The 23,915-nt window shown below is 38.8% G+C and overlaps 1 protein-coding gene across 1 annotated transcript in view; it reads right to left on the reverse strand.

The window, feature by feature from the left end:
* The window catches only part of LRRC72 (leucine rich repeat containing 72), a 36,307-nt gene extending 13,829 nt beyond the window's left edge, over positions 1-22,478 (reverse strand). The window contains exons 1-5 of the mRNA XM_008686531.2: positions 22,314-22,478; positions 21,211-21,284; positions 16,590-16,659; positions 6,610-6,691; positions 5,387-5,497 (exon numbers count right to left, since the gene is read on the reverse strand). Coding sequence (XP_008684753.1) covers positions 5,387-5,497; positions 6,610-6,691; positions 16,590-16,659; positions 21,211-21,284; positions 22,314-22,478 — 502 coding nt within the window. The remainder of the gene's footprint in view (positions 1-5,386; positions 5,498-6,609; positions 6,692-16,589; positions 16,660-21,210; positions 21,285-22,313) is intronic.
* Between the last annotated feature and the right edge of the window lie 1,437 nt (positions 22,479-23,915).

A 23,915-nucleotide genomic window follows, 5' to 3' on the forward strand; every position in this document is an offset into this window, starting at 1 on the left:
CTGCCTGTGATGGTCGTAGAACATGTACCAATGACATTTACTCTTTGCATCCCCTTCATACTCTTTTCCCTCTGAGAACATTCCTATTTCATTTCTTTTCTTGTCTTCTTCTCCAAGTCTTTACTTAAGTTACTTCTTTATGTGAATTGAAAACCTTCTAACTTCAGTAAAACAAAACATCAAATTTAGATTTACTGCAGTTACATGACTTATTAAGAACGCGTCCCAACATTGAAAACTCAATGCACTTATCGTGACTCACTGTTTATCTCAATCTCACGTAAAATCTAAGGGACAGCAGGTCAGAACACTGGGCTGTTAGCCCTGCCTCTGCTTAAATTAACTTAAAAAAATAGAATTAAATAATTGAAAAGGCATCGCATCCTTATGATTTTTCATTTTTTTCCTTGCTCTTAAGTTTTAGAAAGAGGCAATCTTATTTTTAACCTTTTTTTTCCCTCTTCCATGCTATTAAACATTTAACATTTTGGATTTATGAGTTTTGGATTGATGCTATAAAATTACCATAAATTAAATTTCTAAGATATGAAATCGGTTTCCTGTGTCTGAAAGTTCTGAAAGCCTTCCGTGATGTGTCGGTACATTCCTTTAGAAACTATGAAACGAAATTGCTTACACTTTCACTTTCAATGGGTTAATACTATTTAATCCACTTTCCCTCTAGGCTACTTATAGAGTACACGGTGGTGGCGCCAGCACTGTCTTGCTTATCTTAATTTGGGATTCTGAGTCTAAGCAATTTACATCTATCCAATAATATATCAAAATGTCTCTACTACCTTACTGCACAAGCTTGAATTACATGAGTCACATGTATGAAGCTATTTATTATTGAAACAGAAGAGAAAAAAAAAGTTACCTACTTGGCTTCGATTTTTTAAAACTTTAAAAGCTAAATTAAGAACCATCATTTAAATGAATGTTAGTTTTTCAGACCACCTTTGAAGAAAGTTGATGTGATTGATAATGTACCAAAACATCCACTTTTTAAAAAGATTTATTTATGTACTTGAAAGAGAGAGAGAGAGACAGTGCATGGGGAGGAGCAGAGGGGGAGAGAGAGAGAAGCAGACTCTGCTGAGAATAGAGCCTGACACAGGATTTGATCCCATGACCCTGAGATCATGACCTGAGCCAAAATCAGCAGTCTGACACCTAACCGGCTGAGCCACCCAGGTGCCCCAAAACAGCCATTTTAATAGATGGGGAAAATGATACCGATAAGTTAAAAGTAGTTATGTACTATGTCTATACAGAACAGCCAGTGGGAGGGAGTTTAGCTGTCAATGGTCAGACACTACGATTTTGAGGTTCTGGCTCAAGGTTACTTAGTAAGGTCAGCATCTCCATTGTTACCCCCATCTTGCTTTAAAACCTGTGAGCCGCTGCACACCACATGCTTGTACTGAGTATGGAAATCATCCCCAATTTTTGAAAGGTGAAATTGGACTAAAGCAGGGGATGAAGAGAGCTGGAGGGGTCAGAATATTCTCTTCTTCAACCCAAACAGCAAAGACCTGATTGGCTCTTTTTATTGGGTGGTTGTTCTGTTTTGTTGTTTGGGAGGGGTGGTCCCACCTTGAAGGGCATTTCAGGCGGAAGCTCAAATGAAGAGACCATTGCGATCATAGTCCCACCCTGATCTTCTTGTCCCTCTTTGGCTCCTGACTATTTGCCATCAGCCGTGGACTGGGGCCAAGTGAAGAAGGATAGAAAACGTTTAAGAGCAGAACCTGAAGAACATGGAGACCCTCTCCTGAAAGGGGCACTCTGCCTTTAATGGTGAATCCTTAAAGCACTGCTAGGAAGCAACTCCTAAAAATTATAGAATGCAGGTGTCTAGTTGTACTTTCCAACAGTGGAGCTTAATGAAACAAAGAAAACATGAGAGAAATGAGGAGAGTAAAACTTTAGAAACAGGAGAATCTAAGTATTTTGTGGCTGGTGATGGAGGTGTTTTCCCCCACGTGCTGGCAAAGAGGAAGAGACTGAAGGTCAAGGAAAGTCACCAGCCAGGAAGTGGGTCCTGACTTAGAAAGACTTGGCAGAAAGGGAGGGAAGAGGAAAATGGAGCTGGAGAGGAAGGGTGGGGAAAGGTAGACCGCCTGGAGAGAAGAGGTGGGGCCCTCCTGACTCAGCCTGGAAGTCGGGAATTCCAGTTTCCAGGACCTCACACTCGGCAGCTGGGTTAGGCCTCCCTGAAGCTCCCAGCCCTGTGTCTCCTGGGCCATCTCTTGGCAATCCTCCTCATAAACGCCAATGGAGGGGAAAAGGCAGAAATGGATTAAAGGTTTCCCCTCCAGGCTATTTTCTCACCCTCTGAAGACCTTGTAATTGGAGTGGAATAATAACAAGACTTCAGCATTTTATACGGTTTTAGGGCTTGAAAGGGCAAAAATTTTAACACTTGAAAGTGCATGGATCTCTCATTTTAACTAATGAGCTGAATCTAATCTGTGATTGCAAATGAGGCTCATAGAAACTTAATGTGGGCACATTACTGCCCAAATACAATTAGTAGTCTAGTACTTGGGAACCTTTTTCCCATATAATATCTTTAACCAAAATGGGTCAAGTGTTCACAGTGTGCATACTTGCTACCAAAACTTTTCTAAAAATGCTTTTTTTGGGGGAAAGTGGACATAGCATTCTCTCCATTTCAAAAAATGATCTCACTACAAAGACTCTCAGTTGGAACCATTGTAGTTACGTAACTTGAATTATAATCACTTTGATTTTAAGTAGAGGTCACTTAAACTGTCGGGACAGGTAATGATAGAGACATTATACTACCAGGGGAAAGAACAGCCTTTCAGAGAACAGGAAAAGGCCCTCCTGTACTTCACCTCAGGGATGACACAATTCTATGCTCACACACACACGCTTAACAAGGGAGGCATGGACTGGATTTCAGACTCCAGTCACTCCCTGGGCCAGGCACCTTCGTTCAGGGCATAATTCTGTTGACTATGATAGGACGACCTTGACTGCTAACTTCCAAATCGTGTATTGTAAAATAAGTTTGCTTAAGTTAATTGACTTCTTATATTTAGCAAATCATCCAATTAGTTTCATCTCAAGCTCCTTCAGCTCTCTAAAAAATATTTAGGCTGAAAGTTATAAAACCATAAACCATGGGACTTCCATGTCCCCATGTATTAGAGTGTCACGTAGTGAATGCGTGATATTTACTGAATGAATGAATAAATGATAAATATTTATTAAACAAGTGAATGAATAAATGTGAAACAAAGAAACAAGGCATGCTTTTAAGTTTCGACCTTTCCCAGTAGTTTGGTTAAAGCTCAGAGACTTGCATTCCCACCATTCAAGAGGAAATCATTCTAATCACATCATAGGATTGCTGTGAAGATTTAAATGCGACTATAATAAGAAAGCATTTTCTCAACAGGAAAGACGTTCAAATATGTTGTTATAACGATTATTATTTCAAATGTCAGTTTTGTTGTTAAAATCCATTTACTACTTAGCAGACTTTCTAGACTGTGAGCATCTTAATCCATCATCTAATTTACATAATCCACCGCGACACCGTTTTTGTTTTTGTTGCTGCTTCAAAATAACATTAATGTCGAGAAGTCCTCTTTAAAAACATGTCTTACAGAGTTAGCCTAATATTTGAGGTGATCCTGAGAGCTAACTGGTATCCCGTTTTATGGAAAAATGAAGATAAGTGAGAATTCCAAATCTAGCGTAGTCAGTCTTTTAATCACAGAAGTGTTTGTTCAGCACACAGGGGCCAGGTAATTTCGGGGCACGGGCCAGTCCTGAGTCTTTCACAGACCTTTCACGTTTCAAAAATAAGCATGGTATTATTTGCACGTTAAAAGGTGTCTATGGTGGCAAGGCGGCCATGTTGCCAGCTCCAGGGGCCACCATGCTGTGTGTAGTCAATAGAAATGTGTCTCTTGGACCTGTGCTCTGAGGAGGACAAGATGGGAAGTAACCAGAGATGATGAAAACCCATTTAAATGGGGGGAAGCAGAGAAGGAAGGGTGGTGATAGGTACATAGTAACTAGTGAGTGGGTAAGCACGGTAATGGAGGGTGGATGGTCTTGACCAACTGTCCAGTTTCTGGCCTGAGTGGATGTGCTGAGGGGAGATGTGGGATGTGGGAATCAACTCAGATTATTGTATGTTTGTGAATATCTGCCTCCAACTTCTTTCCAAAGGGAAAATCAACGAAAAAAAAAAAAAAGCATGGAATTCCCATGAACTTGGTATAATTTTAATAGTTGGGTTTGAACAATCTATGTATAAGCACATGAGTCACTTCTCCTCACTACAGTAGATGTTACTGATTAGCACTGAGAGTATATGAAAACTATAATTACTCTGTGTATTGATCTGATCAGAACCTTCACCATCAACACCAGTTTGCACATATTCAAAACATTGTTTCAGGCAATTCTGAGAAATGAATAGAAAATGAATAGGAAAAAAACCACATCTATTTCATGACATTATATAAACAAGTCTCCTAACTCTAAACTTTGGAAACGCACTCATCTGAGTGTCTTTTCCCCTGGTACACCCAGAAACATTTATCCTCTGTTGCAATCGTGTACGGGTTGTTTACCCTTCAAGATTATAAGCTTATTGAGCAAGAACTGTGTATTATTTATTTTTCCAACCCATTTCACACTTTCTTCCACTACGTAGGTCACTTCCTTGCTGGGTGTGATTCAATATACATGAGTGAAATTTGCTGTTCACCCAGTGGAAAGCTTAAAAAAAACTTAATTTTTTTCTGTTGGTGTCAGCTTAACTAAAGTAATTCATATACCACATGATTCGCTCATTGTAAGTATACAATTCATGTTTTCTAGTATATTCGAAGAGTTGTGCAACCATCACTGCAGTCAACTGTAAAACATTTTCATCACCCCTAGAGGAACCCCCAAACCCCTTAATCTTTAGCTATGGCTCCCTGGTCCCCTCTGTCCCCCAATCCTGGACAAACAAGAATCTCTTTAAAAATACTTAGTGCTCAGTGTGGTTATCCCCATACGTGTGTCTCTTCTGGACATGTCATGTAGATGGAGTCATAGGGTGTGTGCTAAAACTTAGTTCTGAGATAAAACCGAACACACAGATTGAAACAGGTAAACTTTTTGTCCCTTTTGTCACTTCCCTTTGGTATGCCACGTCATCCCTCAAAACTTTTTTTCCACCTGTTATTCTTGCAAGAACATGTTTTAAAAGAGAATAAAATTAAATCTTGTTTTCGAGAATATTTAAATAGTTCGTTATAAACATTGGTCGATTTTGACTTAAAAAAGGAAACTTGTCCTGTGTTCTGACTACTTTAGCTGATGGCCGGATAGACAAACAAACGGGTACTTAGGATCTTCAGATTCGGCATCCCCTTCAATTCCTTCACTGTGGCGTCGATGTTGGTCAGCTCGTTGTGGTGCAGCAGGAGTAAGTACAACGAGGGCAGAGAGTGCAGGCCTGAAAGACATTTTTTTTTACAAGATTTTAAGCATTTCTAATGCTAATTAAGCATGCGAACGAAACAAAGCAAAGAATACATTTCAGCTGGTACAAGGAGTCATTATTAATAATAATGTGATTTATCATTAAGAATACAACAAAGCACAAGAATTCGAATAATTGAGTGTGATGTGGACATGCAGAGCCAACCTCTTTCCATTGTTATTGTTTTGGTTTTTTCTGCAGCAATAATTTTTTTTGTTTGATTTCAGAAGGGTTATTTTCTTTACTCTTCTTTTTGTTGTGCTTTGTTTTGTCAGGGTTACTTAGATTCATAATGGCAATCAAAGGAAAGATCACTCATTTAGTTCAATACCTTCCCCCCAAATTGCTCAGCTTAATATTTTCTTTACACAACAGGAAGCCACGTATTCATATCACTTTTGTTGATTCGAAATTTCACACAGTCCCACATTTTTCACAGAAATAAAAGTGGGTTGTGTCTTTACAATAGCTGCATCATAGTTGAATTGGCAAGATTTTCTTTCTCTCTGGTACATGGAATCATGGTGGATCTGAAAATTTATGACATTTTGACTCTACGACACATGATATTTTTTTAAAAAAATGTTTTGTGCTGTACTTCTTTGCATTTCATGATCCTGGTACATCATGTACTTTTTATACCTGACTTGAATTGTCAACTTAGGGATAGTTACGCATGTAAGATTAACTCAGAGTGAAAAGAGGAATTTGGCTGGTAAAAATGGCAGACACTGAAACCATGAAGACCATTTATCAAGTTGTTATATTTATTAATGCTCCCAAGTATTGTTAAAATTTGCTTCCCTAATGCCCACTTTGTGTGCAGTGGAATGGAAGAATTTCTATTTTAAAAAAAGATTCTTTTACATTTTCAATAAGGCACAGGACAATATTACATTAAAACTAATCTGAAGCACATTTTTCAAAATGAAATGTACATACTAGCGTTTTTAAAAATGGGTTTCATCACATATTTTCAAAAGAAATGTTCAAATAGATTTTGGCATGCCATTAGCAGTACGATAGTTATCAGTTACTACTCAATTGAAAATCTATTCAATCAACAGAAAACATTTAAGACATACCTTCTAAGTCAAATATGGCATTGTTGTTTAGATATAGTTCTGTCAGACAATAGTTTCTAGTTAGAAATGTTATTCCCTGGAGCTGAAAATGAGAGTTCAAGAATAATATGCTTTTTATAGTAATTATATATATGTATATATATAAACAAATGTGTGTGTATATATATATTTATAAAATTATAATAAGATCATAGAAGTTTGATGTTTTCTATTATTATTTCTAACTATTTGGTCTGGGCTATGAGTTTCCATCTGGATTGTCTTTGAGGCCATTGTGATGAAAAGAATGTTTTCAGCTAATTGAAGACAAACCTCTCATCCTGTCTCTCCCAAACTTCTTGCATAATTTTCGATGCCTCTGTAATCTGGCCTAGCCCTTTTGCTCTAACCTTGTTTCTCAGAGTTCTGCCACCTGCAGTCTCATTGCATCTGGCCCCACGTACCCACTAACTCACCATCACACATTATTTAGTGATTAGTATGTGCCAAGGGCTTTCTCCTCAACACTGAAGCCATTTCTGCATCTGTGTATGAGTCATGCCTTCTCTTTGACCTGCATGACTTTTTTCCTGGTACATTTCTTATGATTCTTAAGAATCAGCCTTTGTCCAACAGGGCATACCAAAACATGCTTGAGGGGTGCCTAGGTAGCTCAGTTGGTTAAGCCCCCGGCTTAGGTCATGATCTCAGGATCCTGAGACCGGACTCAGGGCTTATACTCAGAGGGGAGTCTGCTTGAGATTCTCCCTCTCCTTCTGCCCCTCCCCTTGCTCACATGCATGTGCTCTCTCTCAAATAAATAAGATCTTTTTAAAAATGCCCCCCAAAGGGGTGCCTGGGTGGCTCAGTCGTTGAGTGTCTGCCTTCTGCTGGGGTCATGATCCTGGGGTCCTGGGATGGAGTCCGGCATCCGGCTCCCTGCTCAGGGGGGAGTCTGCTTCTCCCTCGCCTTCTGCCTGCTGCTCCCTCTGCTTGTGCTCGCGCTCTCTGTCTCAAATAAATAAATAAATAAATAAATAAAATCTTAAAAAAAAAAAAAAAAAGGAACACCCCCCCAAAACAAAAAATAAACAAGCCCCATGCTTGAGTGGGCCTCCAGAGATTTGTTGAAGCGGTCCTTTGATCTCCTTGCTCTCACTACTATCTTCTTGCTCTGTTTTGAGCCAGTTTTTATTTCTCTAAAACTTCCTCCTGCTGCAGCACTTTGAGTGGATGAACAGTCTCCTCTTCTCGCGCTCACCGTCCTTCTACAGAGGACTCTAAAGTGCATACACACCGGCTGCCGGCCCAGTGCTGACAGCGCACCCAGCCACAAGAGGCAAGGAAGGGCCAAGGCACAACCTCGTCCTGTGGCTTCACAGCTCACCTCCTTAAAAAGGCCTTTCTTGACAACATCTACACCCATGAACCTCCACTTTCTCAACCACTCCAGCACTTCATTTGCTTTGTACAGTGAATCAGTTGCTCACAGTTTTATGTCTTCATTAAGGAAAGGAACCGTATTTCTTCAGTATCTTACCCCCTCCCCCTCCCATTTTCCTAAGAGTATGGTGAAGTCACAGCTTTTTTTTTTTGCTTAAGATTATGTTTATTTATTTGAGAGGGAGTGGGAGAGAGAGAGCAGGCATGAACGGGGAGAGGCAGAGGGAGAGGGAGAAGCAGGCTTCCCGCTGAGCAGGGAGCCCCACGCTGGACTCAATCCCAGGACCCTGGGATCATGACCTGGGCCGAAGGCAGACGCTTCACTGACCGAGGCACCCAGGTGCCCCTCACATCTTACTTTTAAGATTAGATTCGAAATTTAGTTCTATGAACTGTAAATAGTCAAAAGCAGTCTTGAAAATTCCTCAAATGAACCATTAAGTACTGTATACAAGAAATGAGGTATTCAACTCTAGATTGAGGGTCAGAAGTGACTGTTACTCTGCAGAGAGAACTCCGTTTTTTTAAAAAAATATTGACTCTATAACCTCGATAATATTTAACAATTTGTTTGAATTATGAGGATGGTAGAGCCATAGAGGTGGGGCAGGTATCTTCTAAAAGCAGCAGGTAAGTTAAATAGGACTATCTTTCTACTTAATACAGGATCTATCAGGGAGAATATTCCCATTAAATAGTTATTGCCCAGGTGCTTTGTACTTTCTATCCAGAAATATACAGAGCTTTCTATACAGAAGTACATGCTCAAGATTATAAATTAGTTTCAGGTGTTTATTAAAGCTTATCATAGCAATTATTGTTATCAGTTAAATAGAACTGCTTTGGCCTTCAATGGGTTGATTCAGGTAGATGCCAACGCATTTGATTTAGTGAGGATTTATTGCAAATTTTAGTCCTGAGACATAGCTCAGAAAAGCTATTTTAGATTTGTATGAGAAGTTTCAAAACTGATTTCTTCAATGAATTTTCTTTAATTTTATTGTTGTTTGCAACATGCGCAAATTGAGGCTGTAAAGGGCACATGTGCTGCTCATCTCATCATTTCACAGATTCATCTGCACCCGATTATGTCAGCACCCGTGCGGGAGGACCACCACCAATTTCCCGCAGCTTTTCTTAAGTCATCAGAGGGACCATGTTCCTCCCAAGTAGGAGACCATGCAATACAAAGAGGGTGTGGGGTTCCCGGTGGGCTTCCTATCCCTTTCTCCTCTTCCTACTGGCCTCCTGACAGCAACTCATTGCCTTCCATCCTTCCTTCCTCTCACCACTCCCTGATCGAATGATAGCCACACCTGACACAGGTATAGAAAACAAACCCCAGTGGAAACCATGACTTTTTCTCTTCTTTTCCAGTTGTCTGCCCGACTACATATCAACAGAACATTTCTAATTACTTAAGACTTTAATTTCTCTTGCATTACTTGTTAACACAAGAAGAATACTAATAAACTCAATAGTTTCATCTTGATTGTAGAATCATGGTTTTCTCAAGAGCATTAATATCTTTCGGGCCATAATTACTGGGATTTTAAGACTGCACTGTTTGTTGGGGTGAGATAGGTAGGCGAATGGAGTGGAAAGACATAAAGCACGTTCATGAGGACCCTGGAAGTTACTACAAGATTTTGTGCAGAGGACTGTGGCTGTCCAATTTTATTTTAGAAAGAAGATGGCAGGGAAGAAGATGGTTCAGAAGGGAGAGTAAGTATAATAGCAGGAGTTGAATGAGAAGGGGGTTACACTAATTCAGAAGAGTATATGGTGGCCCAGTGTAAAGTAATGGCAGTGGGAGAAGAAAAGTAGAGGGAATCGAGAGACAGTTCCAAGGTAGAATTCACAGGACTTAACAGATACTGCAATGTAGCAAGCTGTTGAAGTCAAGAACTAGGAATGAGAACTGGAAGACATGCTTATTGTTCTGACACTCAAGCCATTGTTAAAGTAAATGGTATATATATATAATATATATAGTGTTATAATTATCCATTTAGAAAAATCTACACTGTTCATTTTGAAGGATCACCATAAGATTTATATTGAATGTGATGTTTCACAAAACATTTATTCTAGTTCAGGGCTTGGCAAATAACAAGTGCTCAATAAACGAGAGCTATTATTACTTAACTATTATTTTTTAGAGAGAGAGAGAGCTGGGACTACTTCCATTTAATGTAAAGCACTTACAGGTAGCCACCGAGGTCCTAGTGGAGAAAAAAATATGCCAGCATGAATTCAAAATTAAGGAGGCATTCTTTTAGAACAGGGCTTCTCAAGCTCTATAACTATTGACAGGTAGGGCCAGATTATTCTTGGTTGGGTTTGGGACGGCTGTCCTGTGCGTTGTACTATGTTTAACAGCAAATCTAGTCTCCCACTAGATGCCAGTAGCACACACACCCTCCACTTGGGGCAATCAAAAGTGTCTCCAGAGATTGCCATATGTCTCTGTAAGGGATAGATGGTGTGTGTGTGTGTGTGTGTGTGTGTGTGTGTGTGTGTGTGTGCAAAGTCACTTCTTGTTGGGAACAGCTGATTTAGAGTCAAGGGAAGAGGGGAGAGTCATATTGATTAAATGCTCGTTATCAGTTTGCCCTGCGTTAGATGGTTTCACAGACATTATCTAATATAATGCTTACAATAGCCCTGTGTTATTTGTTTTATCCCTTACTTACCTAGGAGCAAACTGGGCTCAGCGAAGTTAAACAACTTTCTCAAGGTAACAGAGCAAGGATTCAAATCCAAGTCTGTCTGATTCTCAAATCAAAAACTGGCATGTAGTACATCATAATTGGGTTCATTAAAATAGAGGAACCTCTATATAAAGTAACCAGAAGACATTAATTTGAACATACTTTGAAGTAATGGAAAATACTGTTAGAGTAATGGAAAATACTCCATAAATTGTTTTTCTACTATTTCAGCAATGTTTTTCACCAAAAATCATGCTTAAAATACATTAAAAAATATTTGGCATAAAAATGGAAAACAGCAGAGGACTAATCTCTGAACATGTACGTCTCGCAAAGTACTATACACATACTGAACCAACTAAAATTAAAGCTACTTGAAAAAAAGTAGCAATTCAAAAAAATTCTTTACAAATATTTAAAATAACACCTTAAAATTATTTAATTTTTCAAATGCTCTAAGCCGTTTTTAGAACAAGGTATATTAGGTAGTAAATGAATATATATATATATATATATATATATATATATATATATATATACACACCGAAACCTTCTTGAAGGAACCAACTAAAATTATATATATTGGCATATGGAATATTTTCCAATACTCAATCTAAATTTTCCATTGCTCAAACTACTAATATTTTCTTTTCAAAATATTTTCAAATTAATATCTTCTCGGTGGTATATGTATTATATATATATATATATATACTTATTTAATCTTTGCAACAAACTCGCAAGATATGAGTACCATTATTACCTTATTTTAAGGTTAAATCATAACTAGATATATAGTGTAGATATGTATGAATTTCACAACCATGCAGTGAAGCCTTATTTAGGTTATTTATGTTGATTTACTTTTTTTGAAGAGGTTTTAAATATTTGGCAAAATATGATTCTTTCAACAACGTTGACATAAAGGATAGAATTAATGTTGCCCTGAGGCAACAGAAACATGTAAGAGCCCAAATTATGTGGAATGCATGCTAGTTCATTTTATTCTTTAACAGCTCTTGTGCTCTACTATGGGATTTGTGCTGCTCTAAATTGTTTTTTAGAACAAAGTATGTTAGTATAAATGAATAAATAAATATATATATACACCTAAACCCTATTGAAGGAACCAACTAAAATTCCATGATGTATGTTGTAAAGCTACTTGGAAAAAAGTAGTAATTCAAAGAATTCTTGACAACTATTTAAAATAGCACATTAAAAGTAATTATTTCATTTTTTTAAATTGTGCCTTGCTAATTTTGTACATCAATGTTCCTTTCTAAAATATACAAATTCGTGCTATTTACCAAATTCTCAGTATGTACTGAATGCTTAGGAGATAGGAGGCGGTAACATATCTTAGTGGCAGTAACATATCTTAGTGGCGGTAACATATCTTAGTGGCGGTAACATATCTTAGTGCCATAGAAGAATGAGTCCAGGATCTTCCTTAAAGTGATATTGCTTATTTTAATCAGAGCATTCTCTGGTCAGTTAGTATGGAACACGTTATTATAAATAAGTATTTCAATTGTTTTTTAGATGATGAAGGTTATAAGCAATGACTTTGCCAGAAGAGGTATTTTTATTTGAATTTAGTTTGTAAAATGTGTCAACTGTTTGTTCTTTGCTACCTGACAGAAACTCAGATTCCATTTTGGACAGTTGCTTGGTGAAGCATTTTACAGGGTTTTCATCAAATGCTTCTTCTAATCTGAGCCAAATGAAAAATACGCAAGGACTGCTAGTTCTTCCAGAAATGAAAGAATACCAGCATTGTGGCACCAATATTTTGAGTTCATTACTGAATATCTGTAAAAGAAAATTTTTGAGGTGAGGAGCCCAAACACAAATAGATCAAATGGGTAGATCATTTGAAACTTTAGTGTTAAAGGCAAGTCACTCCACTTCTCTTGGAAGATTGGAAAGGATTGACCGTGGACCTAAAACTCCCTCGGTCGGGCTTGCTGGAAGATGAGACAGGAAGGGAGTCTTTAGAAGGCCTCAGTCAATGTGCATCTAAGAGCAGCTGCCTCCCCCTGATTCTATGAGGGGAGCTGAGCAAAAGGTGATCCAGAAATGGAGGTGATGTAGGACCAGTGACTGACAATGCAGTACGAGAAGCAAGTAAGCCCTCAGAGAGCATCCAAAGGAGCCAGAGTCGCCTGAGCAAATCTAGCACAGCTGGGGCGTTGGAAGCAACTTGCACCTATTTTGTCTGCTAGTCCGGGGTCAGACCAGAGGCTCCAGTTTGATCACCCACTAGGTAATAATGTGGAGAAGGGCCTCCGCTCCTAGTGTGTTGGGTTCCAAATACATCAAACCATGTCCATTGCCTCCCTAGACTCTTGTTTTCTTGCAGTCCATTCCAGGCAATTTGCAAATGCCGTGCCCTCACCACGAGCACAGCTACTCCCTCTGCCCTTAATTTTGTTATTAGAGCAGGTGCCGTCACATTTATTGTTATATATTCTATCAGTGGCCTAATGCAAGTACAGAACAAGCCGCATCAGATAGGAGGCTTTTGGCTCTGGGTAGCTTCTGAGCTCAGCTCAAACTGGCCCATTAATCAATGAGAAACTTTATTATCTCACATACCAAGAGGTCCAGAGGTTGTGAGAGCCTTACTGTTAGTATCGCAATGATTCTCTGGGCTGTGCTTTTCTCTAAATGTCATGTACATTCTCAAGCTGATGGGATGGTTCCTGCTTCATATCTGGGGAGGAAAACATCAGGGAAAGAGGGACCTCTCTTCTAGTCCTCTCTTTAGGAATGAGGAAACCTCTCACAAAAGCCTCCCCGCAGATCCTATGTCTCTATTACCATAATTGGGTTATGTGCCCATTCATTGACTAAGCACTCACAAGGGATTACCCTGAATGGCTTAGACAATTTAGGATCCGCTCCCTAGAACTGGGGATGGGGCCACCTGCCTGAGTAAAAAGGAGACATATGTACCAAAACCTAAATCCAGATTCTGTTGGATAGGTAAAAGGAGAAAATGGACATTGAATGGACAACCAATAATATCCAGTACATACACCTCAACGAAATTTCTGATTGAATAAATGAATAAACAACAAAGATGGGTTTGTGCCTTCATTTTTTCCAAATAGAGGGTAGTTTAAGATATTCACTAGTGTAAGAACAATGCTGATCACAAACTCAGACCATTGTTAACAAAAGCTGCAGTTCTAAATATTTACATTCTTATGTCAATGTTAATAGTGTTTTTCACAAAACTTCTCCACATCATGTCTCTGCTGGTATAATGACTTCTTAGTGGTGATCCTAGTGCTGTCTGGATGTTAAAGAAAAGTAATCATCAAAATTTTACATATGAATTTTGGTGAAGTACTATCATAGCTAGTATGTTCATCAGAGTCTGGGATTCCGAAAAAGACTTTAATTTTTCATGGAGTGTGAATACTCAGGCAGCTTAGCAACCAATTACTGACCAATAGGAAAACTCACATGAGCTTATTTACTTCCCCAAGTAACACTTAAAACTTATTTTGGGTAGGATACCCTTTCAGCATTGTATGAACTAAATAAGTCTGTTATTGTAAAGAACAAAGTCAAGTGATGATGATATTGGAAATCATATAGGTAGTTTGTTGAACGGAAAGAGCCAAGCACAAGAAGAGAATTCAGCCTCTTGTTGCATTCTTTCCCCACCCACTGCCCTTCAGAAACAGAAGAAAGTGAAATAGTTGGCAGTGTATACAATCCCTTCCTATGTACAGAATGTGTCTGTAGCCAATTGTGTGAAAATTCCATGGCTGGAGATGGGATGGTGTTCACTACCAAAAGCCAAAAAATATTTTTAAAAATCCCTCATTATATCTCTCCCTTTAGACCCACTGCTGACCTTTGTACACGTTCTTTCCTTCAGAACTGAACCCCACAAGAGGCACACATGGAAAACAAAGATTAGTCAGTTCTGCCATGCTTTTGATGATTTCCATCTTCTTCTCATCAGAGGTCGCACACTGTGACCCGGGATAATTTCTGGCAGGGTGTTTAAAAGAGTTTTAAACTTCTGTGCCCTTAAGTGGTGCGTGCACTTTCCACTCCAGTTGCTAGTCGCCTGGGTCTTGAAGGTAATTGCGTTTGTTCTCCTAGAAATGATTTCAAGCTTATGAGACTTATGCCTATACTTAAATGAGAAGCACTTTCATTTTCCATTTCCCACTTAGTAGATTAAAAAAAAAAAAAAGACCGAAACGCCATGTAATATTGCAATGATTTTATAAACATGGCTGCTTAGGGATTCAGCTCTGTGATTCTGGGCTACTGTTGACAAGCTGACTACTGCTGAAAACTGAAATGATTTCCTTTTGATCCGCTGGTGTTTCAAAGTCTAAATTCAAAATGTTCAGATTGGATCATCAATTCAAAAAGAATAAAAACACCAGCTGTTGGAACGTCAAATTTTTGAAAGTTGAGAATAAGCGACTGACTAGTTAACTCCAATGATTGACTGGGTTTGCATTTTAGTTCAGCCCTGCTCTTTGACATGGAGGGAACGTGGAGCCCCAGTCAGCCACCCACTATAGGGGAGGCGGTGGGAGGGCATCGCCTCCTGGATCCTCGCCTCTAAAAGAAGCTTTAAGGGCCATACTCCGTGACCTTGATGAGAGCTGCCTGCAGTTGGGGCCATGTTGGTTTAGTGTCTGGCAGTTCCTGAGAAAACTAGATCAGCTTGGGTAGCAGCTGGGAGGTAACCACCCCCCTAGCTTCTGACGGCAGGACAAAGGTGTGTGAGAGCTGGAAAGTGCATGTCAGGCCACTGAAGGCATATTGATCTGGGGTACTTTACGAGGAATCCTGCCCAAGAGAGTAGTTTGTCACAGGCTGGGGACTGTTGGTTTAGGTACCACTGGGATGAAAGGGGAGGGGAAGTCAGGAGTGGCCAGTGAAGAGGAATTAGAGTTGAAAAACCCTACTTCTGAATAATCCATTAAGAGAAAAGAAGTTGACTTTGAACATCTGTTAGTACTGGATGATACAGATCAGATAAGAACTTTGTCTCTCTCTGTAGCCCTTCCTCCACACCTCCCCACTCCATATCAGCCCTGGGTAAGGCTGGGGAGAGGGAGAGGAGAGGAAAACAACCAGCTACAACTTCTGAGCTAATGAAAAGGCGGGTGGACACCTGTAGTCAACCCCAGCTGGACAAGGAAGGGGATGTAGGGAGATGTCTCATTTACAAATGAAGATTGAAAGTGGATTAATATACTCTCCTAGATATTCTCATTGCCTTTTTTTTTTTTTTAAAGATTTATTTACTTATTAGAGAGAGAGAACACGCATGCTAGCTCACAAGTGGAGGGAGGGGCAGAGAGAGAATCTTCAAGCAGATTCCTCCCTGAGCCTAGAGCCCTGTGCAGGGCTCGATCGCACAACCCATGAGATCCTGACTGGAGCTGAAACCAAGAGTCTGATGCTTAACCACCCAGGCGCCCTGACATACTCATTTCTGAACTGGAACCCTGACCAGGATTCCAATGGACTGTAAGATTTTGAATTACATAAGAGAGATGAGAAAAGTCACTAAGACTGCCAAAGTTTATTCCAGGAGTCCAGGAAGAAATAGCCTCCATTGGGCAGTTCTGACAGAACATGAGAGACAAAAGTAAAGTTGCAGCCTGAAAACATCTCACGGATTGTCCTATTCAATACAGTAGTGTATGTATGTGTGTGTGTATGAAGTTTCTTACCTAGAGTTAAATCAGGAGTATAAAATATTAATACTTTTAAAGATTAACTCCATTATAAACATGAGATTAAGATAGTGATTTAATTACAGAGGTATTTAAAGATAAAATATAACACTACCTTGTTGTGCTGTAGCCATAAATATTTTAATTTTTTAAACCTAGATAGATCGATGACCTCTGTCAGATCCCTGGAAAGGAAAGAGAAAGTGAACATTAGCAACAATTAATTTATTCATGGGTAAGGTGGGTTATATAGTAGGACTTTGGAATAACTGGAAAGGCCTCTCTCTTTGTTCTTTCACAATTGTTGGCACACCGACCTACTAATTTCTGAAATACCGTCATTAAAACTTCATTCATTTGGATTAAGATTTTTGTCAGCCAGTTTAAAGGAAATACTGGAAGAAAACACTTTATCACATTACTAGAAATTTACACCTCATTATGATTACATTTATTGGGATCTCAATTTGAAAAAAAAAAAAAAAAGATTTTACTGGAGACAGGGCAGAGGGGAAAAAGTAAGTGTGGAAGACACTGGATTTGCACCTAAATGTGGAAACATTATTGGTTCCTACTTGGACAATGTCTGCAAGGTTCTTACTTTGGACTTGTCCAGAGCTTGGCCACATTGTATTTAAGACGTGGAAATGGCAGTATGCCAAGAGTCAGAGACTAGGTGAAGTGTTTTATTCTTCCTTTCTTGTTTACTAAATACGGGGTCAAAATATTACCATCCTCCTTGAACTGTGCAGGCAGTCCTGAACTTTGTTCCTGATGCTGCTCTCTCAGCAAAGGGACAGGCATGGGGTGGGGAGGGGGAGTGATCAGCAAATCTGGCAAAGCCCTGAGGATAGTTGGTCCTTGACTGCTGTGGGCTGCAATATTCAGATCTCTTGTATTTCTCAGGGCAGAAACTGTGCTCAGGCAGGTGTGTATCCATGTATGTCTCTATGCATCATTTATTTTGATACAATCTGTGATAAATAAGTCAGTAGAGGTTCCACTCTGCCACAGATTCATCTGAGAAGAGCCCTGTGCCATTCAACTGGTGAATGTCTGAACAAAGTCCCATCTCGTATCCCAGCCAGAGCGCACACCTTCCATGTTGTTCCTGTCCATTGATTGCTTCCAAATCCAGATGACCTTTATCCCCAAAGTAAGTTCAAAACAGTTGGTTCGGGCATTCCAGAATCTGCACCCCTCTTAATCCCGGGTATATCACGAGAGGAATAAAGCCCCCACGGATTGCAAACTGGCCACCCTTAAAAAGCTGCTACAGCCTCTGTGTGGCCTCTTTGCTCCGCTTCACCTCACACGAGGGTTGTGTAGCCCTCATGTTAAATATTTTGCCACACTTATGCCCACTCTCTCTTATCTATGTAACGTATGGACTTATTGGCTGACAATTTTCTTGCTGAATCATTTGAAAATCAACTGCAGACTTCTGGGGGCTCTCCCTCCTAAATACTGCAGCATGCATATCCCTCAAACAGGGACATTCTCCTGCGTAGCCACGATACTGTTATCACATCTAAAAATTAAATTGAATTTAATAATATCATCTAACATTCTTTTCATGGTCAAGTTGTCCCTGTTGCCCCTAGATTTTTTTAAATAGTTTGTGGTTTTTTCCATCCAGAATCCCATCAAGGTTCATGCATTGTATTTCAGTTGATACAATCCTTTAGTCTTTTTAAACTTAGAATACTCTCCTTTTATTACCTTGACATTGACTTTTTGAAGAGTCCAGGACAGTTGTCTGATAGAATGTCTCACATTCCTGACTTGTCTGATTGTTTCCTCATGATTAACTTCAAGGTGGACCATTTTTCAGGAACAAAGGTGGTGATTAAGGCATCAGAGAAGGAGGCAAGTAATGCCACTTTGTCCCCATCCTCTTGGGGAAGGAAGTTCAACCATTTGGTTCAAGCTGCGTCCGTCAAGTCTCTCCATTGTAACAGTACAAATGCTCTCACTGAGAAGTAATATGTGGGGCAAACCTCTGACGACGTTGTGTATGTCTCATGCCCCAATAACTTGTTCAATGGCTTTAGCTTCATCTGATGATCCTTGCTGAATCAGAAGATTTGGGATTATAAAATGCTGATTTTTCCCATGCTCTCATTCTTTTTACACTTATTAGCTGGTTTCCTGTTAAATAGGTGATGGGTATTAAGGAAGGCATTTGTAATGAGCACCAGGTCTTTTATGTAAGTGACGAATCCCTAAATTCTGCACCTGAAACTCATATTGCACTGTACGTTAACTACCTGCAATTTAAATAAAAACTTGGAAAGAACAGCCACCCCTCGCCTTTCCCTCTTTCAGTCATTCTCTTTCCCACCCTACTTGTATTTGTTTTTTCTTCTTAATCCTTTTCCATTTTTTTTTAAATTCTCAAAATATCCCAAACAAAAGACTTCAAGAAGACTCCACATCCTCTAGATATGCACTGTTAGTCTTTGAACACTTCTCTGGCACAACAAAAATATTCCAGACTCTTCAAAAGCAACTTCTAATAGGAGACTTATACACATAATGCAGTCTCCTCTCTCATTGTAGATATGTAGCCTATTTCTGGGAAGAAGCGTTTGGAGCCCGGTATGCCTAAATTATTGCATTGGGCAAAAAAGATAATACATCAGCTTCATCCGTTCCTGTGAAAAATAAAACAATCATTATGTGGTAGCAGAGAAACTCAAGCCCCGCTTAGAGGATTTCCCCAAGGATTTCCCCGAAAAGTTATTTTAATACATTAATACTTTGAAATATCACCTGTGTCAAATTAATGTCATTAGTCAAATTAGTGTCATTAATTTTCCTGATATCGATGCTGAATTTCTAGCTATTATATAATGTAATAAAGTGATTCCCTTTTAAAGGGATTTTAACTCAAGTCAGAGGGTTAGTTCTGCGCATAAACCTGTTTGAAATCAATACTGGGCTGTTGCATTTCAAGGTGACACCAATGGAAGACAAAGAGAGGAAATTCTATTAATGACGGGAATGACTTGCGCTGACAATAGTATGTCAGCACTGTTGAATGCCTTCTCCATGATTACTCAGGAGACGTTGATAAGATCCGCCCCCACACACACCCAGGGCAACAGAGACTCAGGCAAATAACCTAGTTTACCCAGTGTATTGGTGTCTGGACTGAGAAACATTTTTTTGTGTGTGTGCCTGGATGCATTAAATGGTAACTTAGTATTTTGGGGATAGAAAATGTATTGTCCTTCACCGGAGAAGACCACTAATTACCTACTGTCAAAGGATCAATATTTCTAATATTTTTCTAGTGTTTTAAAGCTTTTCTTATTGTTCTCTACTTACCCTTGCAATGTATTGTTGTTAAAATCATGAAAGGCTTAGAGTTGCAATCTTTTGACCACATAAAATATGTATTGTTATTGTAAAACTCACTGATCTATAGAAAGATTCAAAGCGTGACTTTAAGTGTGTCAGAATAATCTACCATACCTGTTACATTCTAAAATATATATATTAAAAAATCTTAAATTGGCCAGCTATTTTCCCCCTTACTACCAAGAGAGTCAGGACCATTACCAAGCTAAATATTTTTCTCTGCACTTATAATCTAAAATATATATTCATAACAAAAGAAATATGTTTGTTAATAAAGGATTTCCTCAAATCACCAGCGATAAAGTGATTAGCCTCAATGATAAAGTGGGACATCTTCTTTAGAAAGTTGCTGAGTTCAAAAAAAAAAAAAAAAAAGGTAGCAGAGTTCCAAAGATTACATATGAGTAGAAATATGTCAAACCTATTTTAAAATCATACATGGAGTTCATAGAGATTAAAAAGCATGAAGGAAGGAAAGAACAGTAGGAATAGGATCATTGTTATTAATGCAAAGTCTAGTTGCACATATGTCACTTGTTGGCAGGCAAAACCTGTGGTGTCAGAGTCCCATTCAACCCGTAACTTCGTCTTCCTCTTACACCCGAGTTCTATCTCAGGCACCGTGACTGCTCTGTAGAAGAACCCACTTTGCTGGCTGCCACCTTGGGGCGTTGGAGGGGATTGTTACATACGGGAGAAGTTTTCCTACTTACCAGTAAAATTAGTATAGGGGTTGTTGGCTAGGGGTATTGGTATCATAGGGTTGTTAGTATAGTGGAAGGGTATAATGAGCCATTATTCTCTAATAATAGCAATACGATTCACTGTATTAATGCTCACTGAGTGCTCACTGTGTACCAGGCCCTCTACTACTTCTACTAACTCACCTAATCTTCACCTAACAACCCCGTGAAGAAGATAACATTGTTCTACTCAAGCAGGAGCCTTGTCAGATGAAATACAAGACCCATTTATATGTGAATTTCAGAGAAACCCAGGGAAGTGTGGGACAAACAATACTAAAGAAAAATTATATTCATTTATTTCTTTGAAATTCACAAGTAACTGGACCTATTGTATTTTTATTTACTAACCCTGACAACCCTAACAGGGAGGTTGATGACATGCCCAAGATCACCCAGCTGGAAGTGACAGAGCTGGTCTCCAAATTCAGCCTGGTCCAAATCTTTGTTTTTATCCATTTCCATCTTGCCTCTCTAATAGAGACTGTGAACACCAGTGAATGGTAAAGTAATTAGAGCGTGGTACTTGCCTATCCAGTCCTTGGGGGAAAAAATGGAAAAGAACACTTGAATCTGTGAAACATTATAATATGATGCTCTTCTATTTCTTATATAAAGTACACTTACTTTTGAGAAAGGAACAGCTCAGAGACATCAGCATCCCTCTTGAAGCCACATATCTTTAGTTCATCTTCAACTACCTGATAACATATAATTAATCTGTCAAGCCACATTCCACTGAGCAAAAATACGGAGACATTTGCAGTCAATAACAATAACGTCTACAAGAAGATCAAAGGAAAGGTGAATATGGAGGCAACCACTCTAAACTGATAAATTCCAACACTACAATTATATACTGTTTAATCATTTTTGTGGTTGAATTTCATTATCCTTAATCCTGGGCACAGATGTGTAAATAATTTTTAATCAAAGAGAAAAAAATGTGTATGTGTACATATGCACCAAAAACAAGTTTTCGATTCTCTATGAGGCAGAGTGATTTTGTCTTTAAATATTCTTAAATGTTCTTTCAAACATGAAGAATTCATATTTATGGAAGATATTTGGTAGCAACGATTGCAGGTGGAGTAGGATACAATGCACATTATTGACACTGTGAGTTCTCAATAAATGTCAGACGAATGCATGAGTGAATAAATATCATTTCCCTTTCTTTGCAAAGGAACAGTGTCTTCATTTTTCATCAGTTACTAACATAACTTGCACCGTGGGAATTTTTGCTGGAGAATAAGTAATTTTTATTCCCATAGGCTTTGTTTTGAAAATGCAAATCCAACAACAGCGATTTAAGTGCTTTGCTTTTTCTTCTTAAGAGCCTTTGCTAGGTTACAAAATAACATTTACAAGCCACATGGCCTAAGATGATATGGAAAAATTAAAGCCCATCTATAATTTGCCACGAAGGAGTAAAGCTAGCAAGACACAACAAAAGGGGAAAGTATAATTGTTGCACTCCTGGAATCTGACAAACGTCGTAATTATCAGAGTCAAAACAGTGACCAGATTTCAGTTGGGATTTGTTGTGGGTGGTGAGGTTGTGATGTAAGTGATTTATGAAATTTTGACAAGAGTTTTGTTATTTAGTAGAAGACTTTTAAGAAAAGTTAGATTTAATGGGATGAACACATATCGAAAGAAGTGAGGAAGATAGATATATCAGGGATTGAGTGTGGCTGTTAATTTATATTCCAAACTTCCTTTGTTACCTTGTCGCACAGCTGAATCTTGGGGCTTAGAGAATTCATTGGCTCAGGTTTCATTTCCATCAGGGTATTTTGTGACTCTATAAAGAGCAAGCTGAATTTAAGGCTTAGAAAAAGCCTATTGGAGGAGGCTTCTGCATCTGGGTCTGGATGTTTTAACTTAAACATCTAAACTATCAGCTTCTACTGTACACAGTCAATCGCAACTGTGTCAAAGTGTTTGGGATGTCAAAGAGCAGTCAAAGTAGATTTGAAACTTTGCAACACTCTACGAAAATTATAAACGTGCTTTTTACTCGATCCTGCCTTTCTACATCCAGCACTCAAAAATATAGCAGGATGCGCGTGCGTGCACACACATGATTTGGTTTTCACTGTTTATCTCAGCATACATTATCTACATTTGTGAAATATGCCTCACATTTATGGGAATATAGGTTAGATTAACATGTAACTTCATAATAGAATCCTGTGTAGTAGCTTAAAAATATACAGAGATAGATATCTACACATCCCAAAGTAAAAATGCCTTTGGTGGTATAGGTCTAACATTATTTTTGCTACCAATGACATCTATTATTTATTTATTTATGTATTTCAGAAGGAGAGAGAGACAGAGAGAGAGCACAAGTGGGGGGGGGCAGAGGGAGAGGGAGAGAGAAACTCAAGCAAACTCCGTGCTGACTTGGAGCCTCATGTGGGGCTCAATGTGGGGCTGGATCTCATGACCCTGAGATCATGACCTGAGGCAGTCGTTTAACCAACTGTGCCACCCAGGTGCCCCACCAATGACATTTATATGCATACAAATGCACACACTCCAAATTGTTAACAAAATTATCACTTGAGATGATGCAAGATTTTCATGTTCTGAGCAATACATTTAAAAATGCTTATTTGACAAAAATAAAAATAACATTTGAATATTTTTTAAAAAGCACTTATTAATTTAGTCTTCGGAAATTAATACCAATTTTGAAAAGTTTAGCCATGGAATGAATATATAAGGATTTAAGTCAAATTTTGAAAATTAAGAGATGAAAGAGGAGATTGAAATTATCAACATAATAGGTAAATCACTGGTATAATTAATTATTTATTTTCGCAGCTTTTTATCATGGTATGTTTCTTTCCCACCAAAAATTTCATATGAATCCAGGAACAAGTATTAATGTCAAAGTGCCAAAGAACACAAAAACATGCCAAGAAGTTTCGAGTTTCAGTGAATCCGTGGTGGAGCATTTCCAGGTCCCAATCAACACACAACTTCACGAGCAGTATATTCCTTTCATCTAAAGAAGCACAACAAGCATTCTTTCCCTGAACTATTTTTTTATTGTGGTAAAATATGTATAATCCAGAATTCACTATTTTAACTGTACAGTTCTGTGGAACCATGGCCATCATTCATTTCCCGGAGTTTTCCATCTTCCCCAAATGAAACTGTACGCATTCGACACTATCTGCACATTTCCCCCTTCCCCCAGCCCCTGGCAACCACCCTGCTATTTTCTGGCTCTATGAATTTGGCTACTCCAGGTGCCTCATCTAGGCGGAATCAGACAATATTTATCCTTTCGTGACTGGCTTATTTCGCTCAGCGTA

Source organism: Ursus maritimus, unplaced genomic scaffold (assembly GCF_017311325.1).
Source record: "Ursus maritimus isolate PB19 unplaced genomic scaffold, ASM1731132v1 scaffold_3, whole genome shotgun sequence".
NCBI classification, from domain to species: domain Eukaryota; kingdom Metazoa; phylum Chordata; class Mammalia; order Carnivora; family Ursidae; genus Ursus; species Ursus maritimus.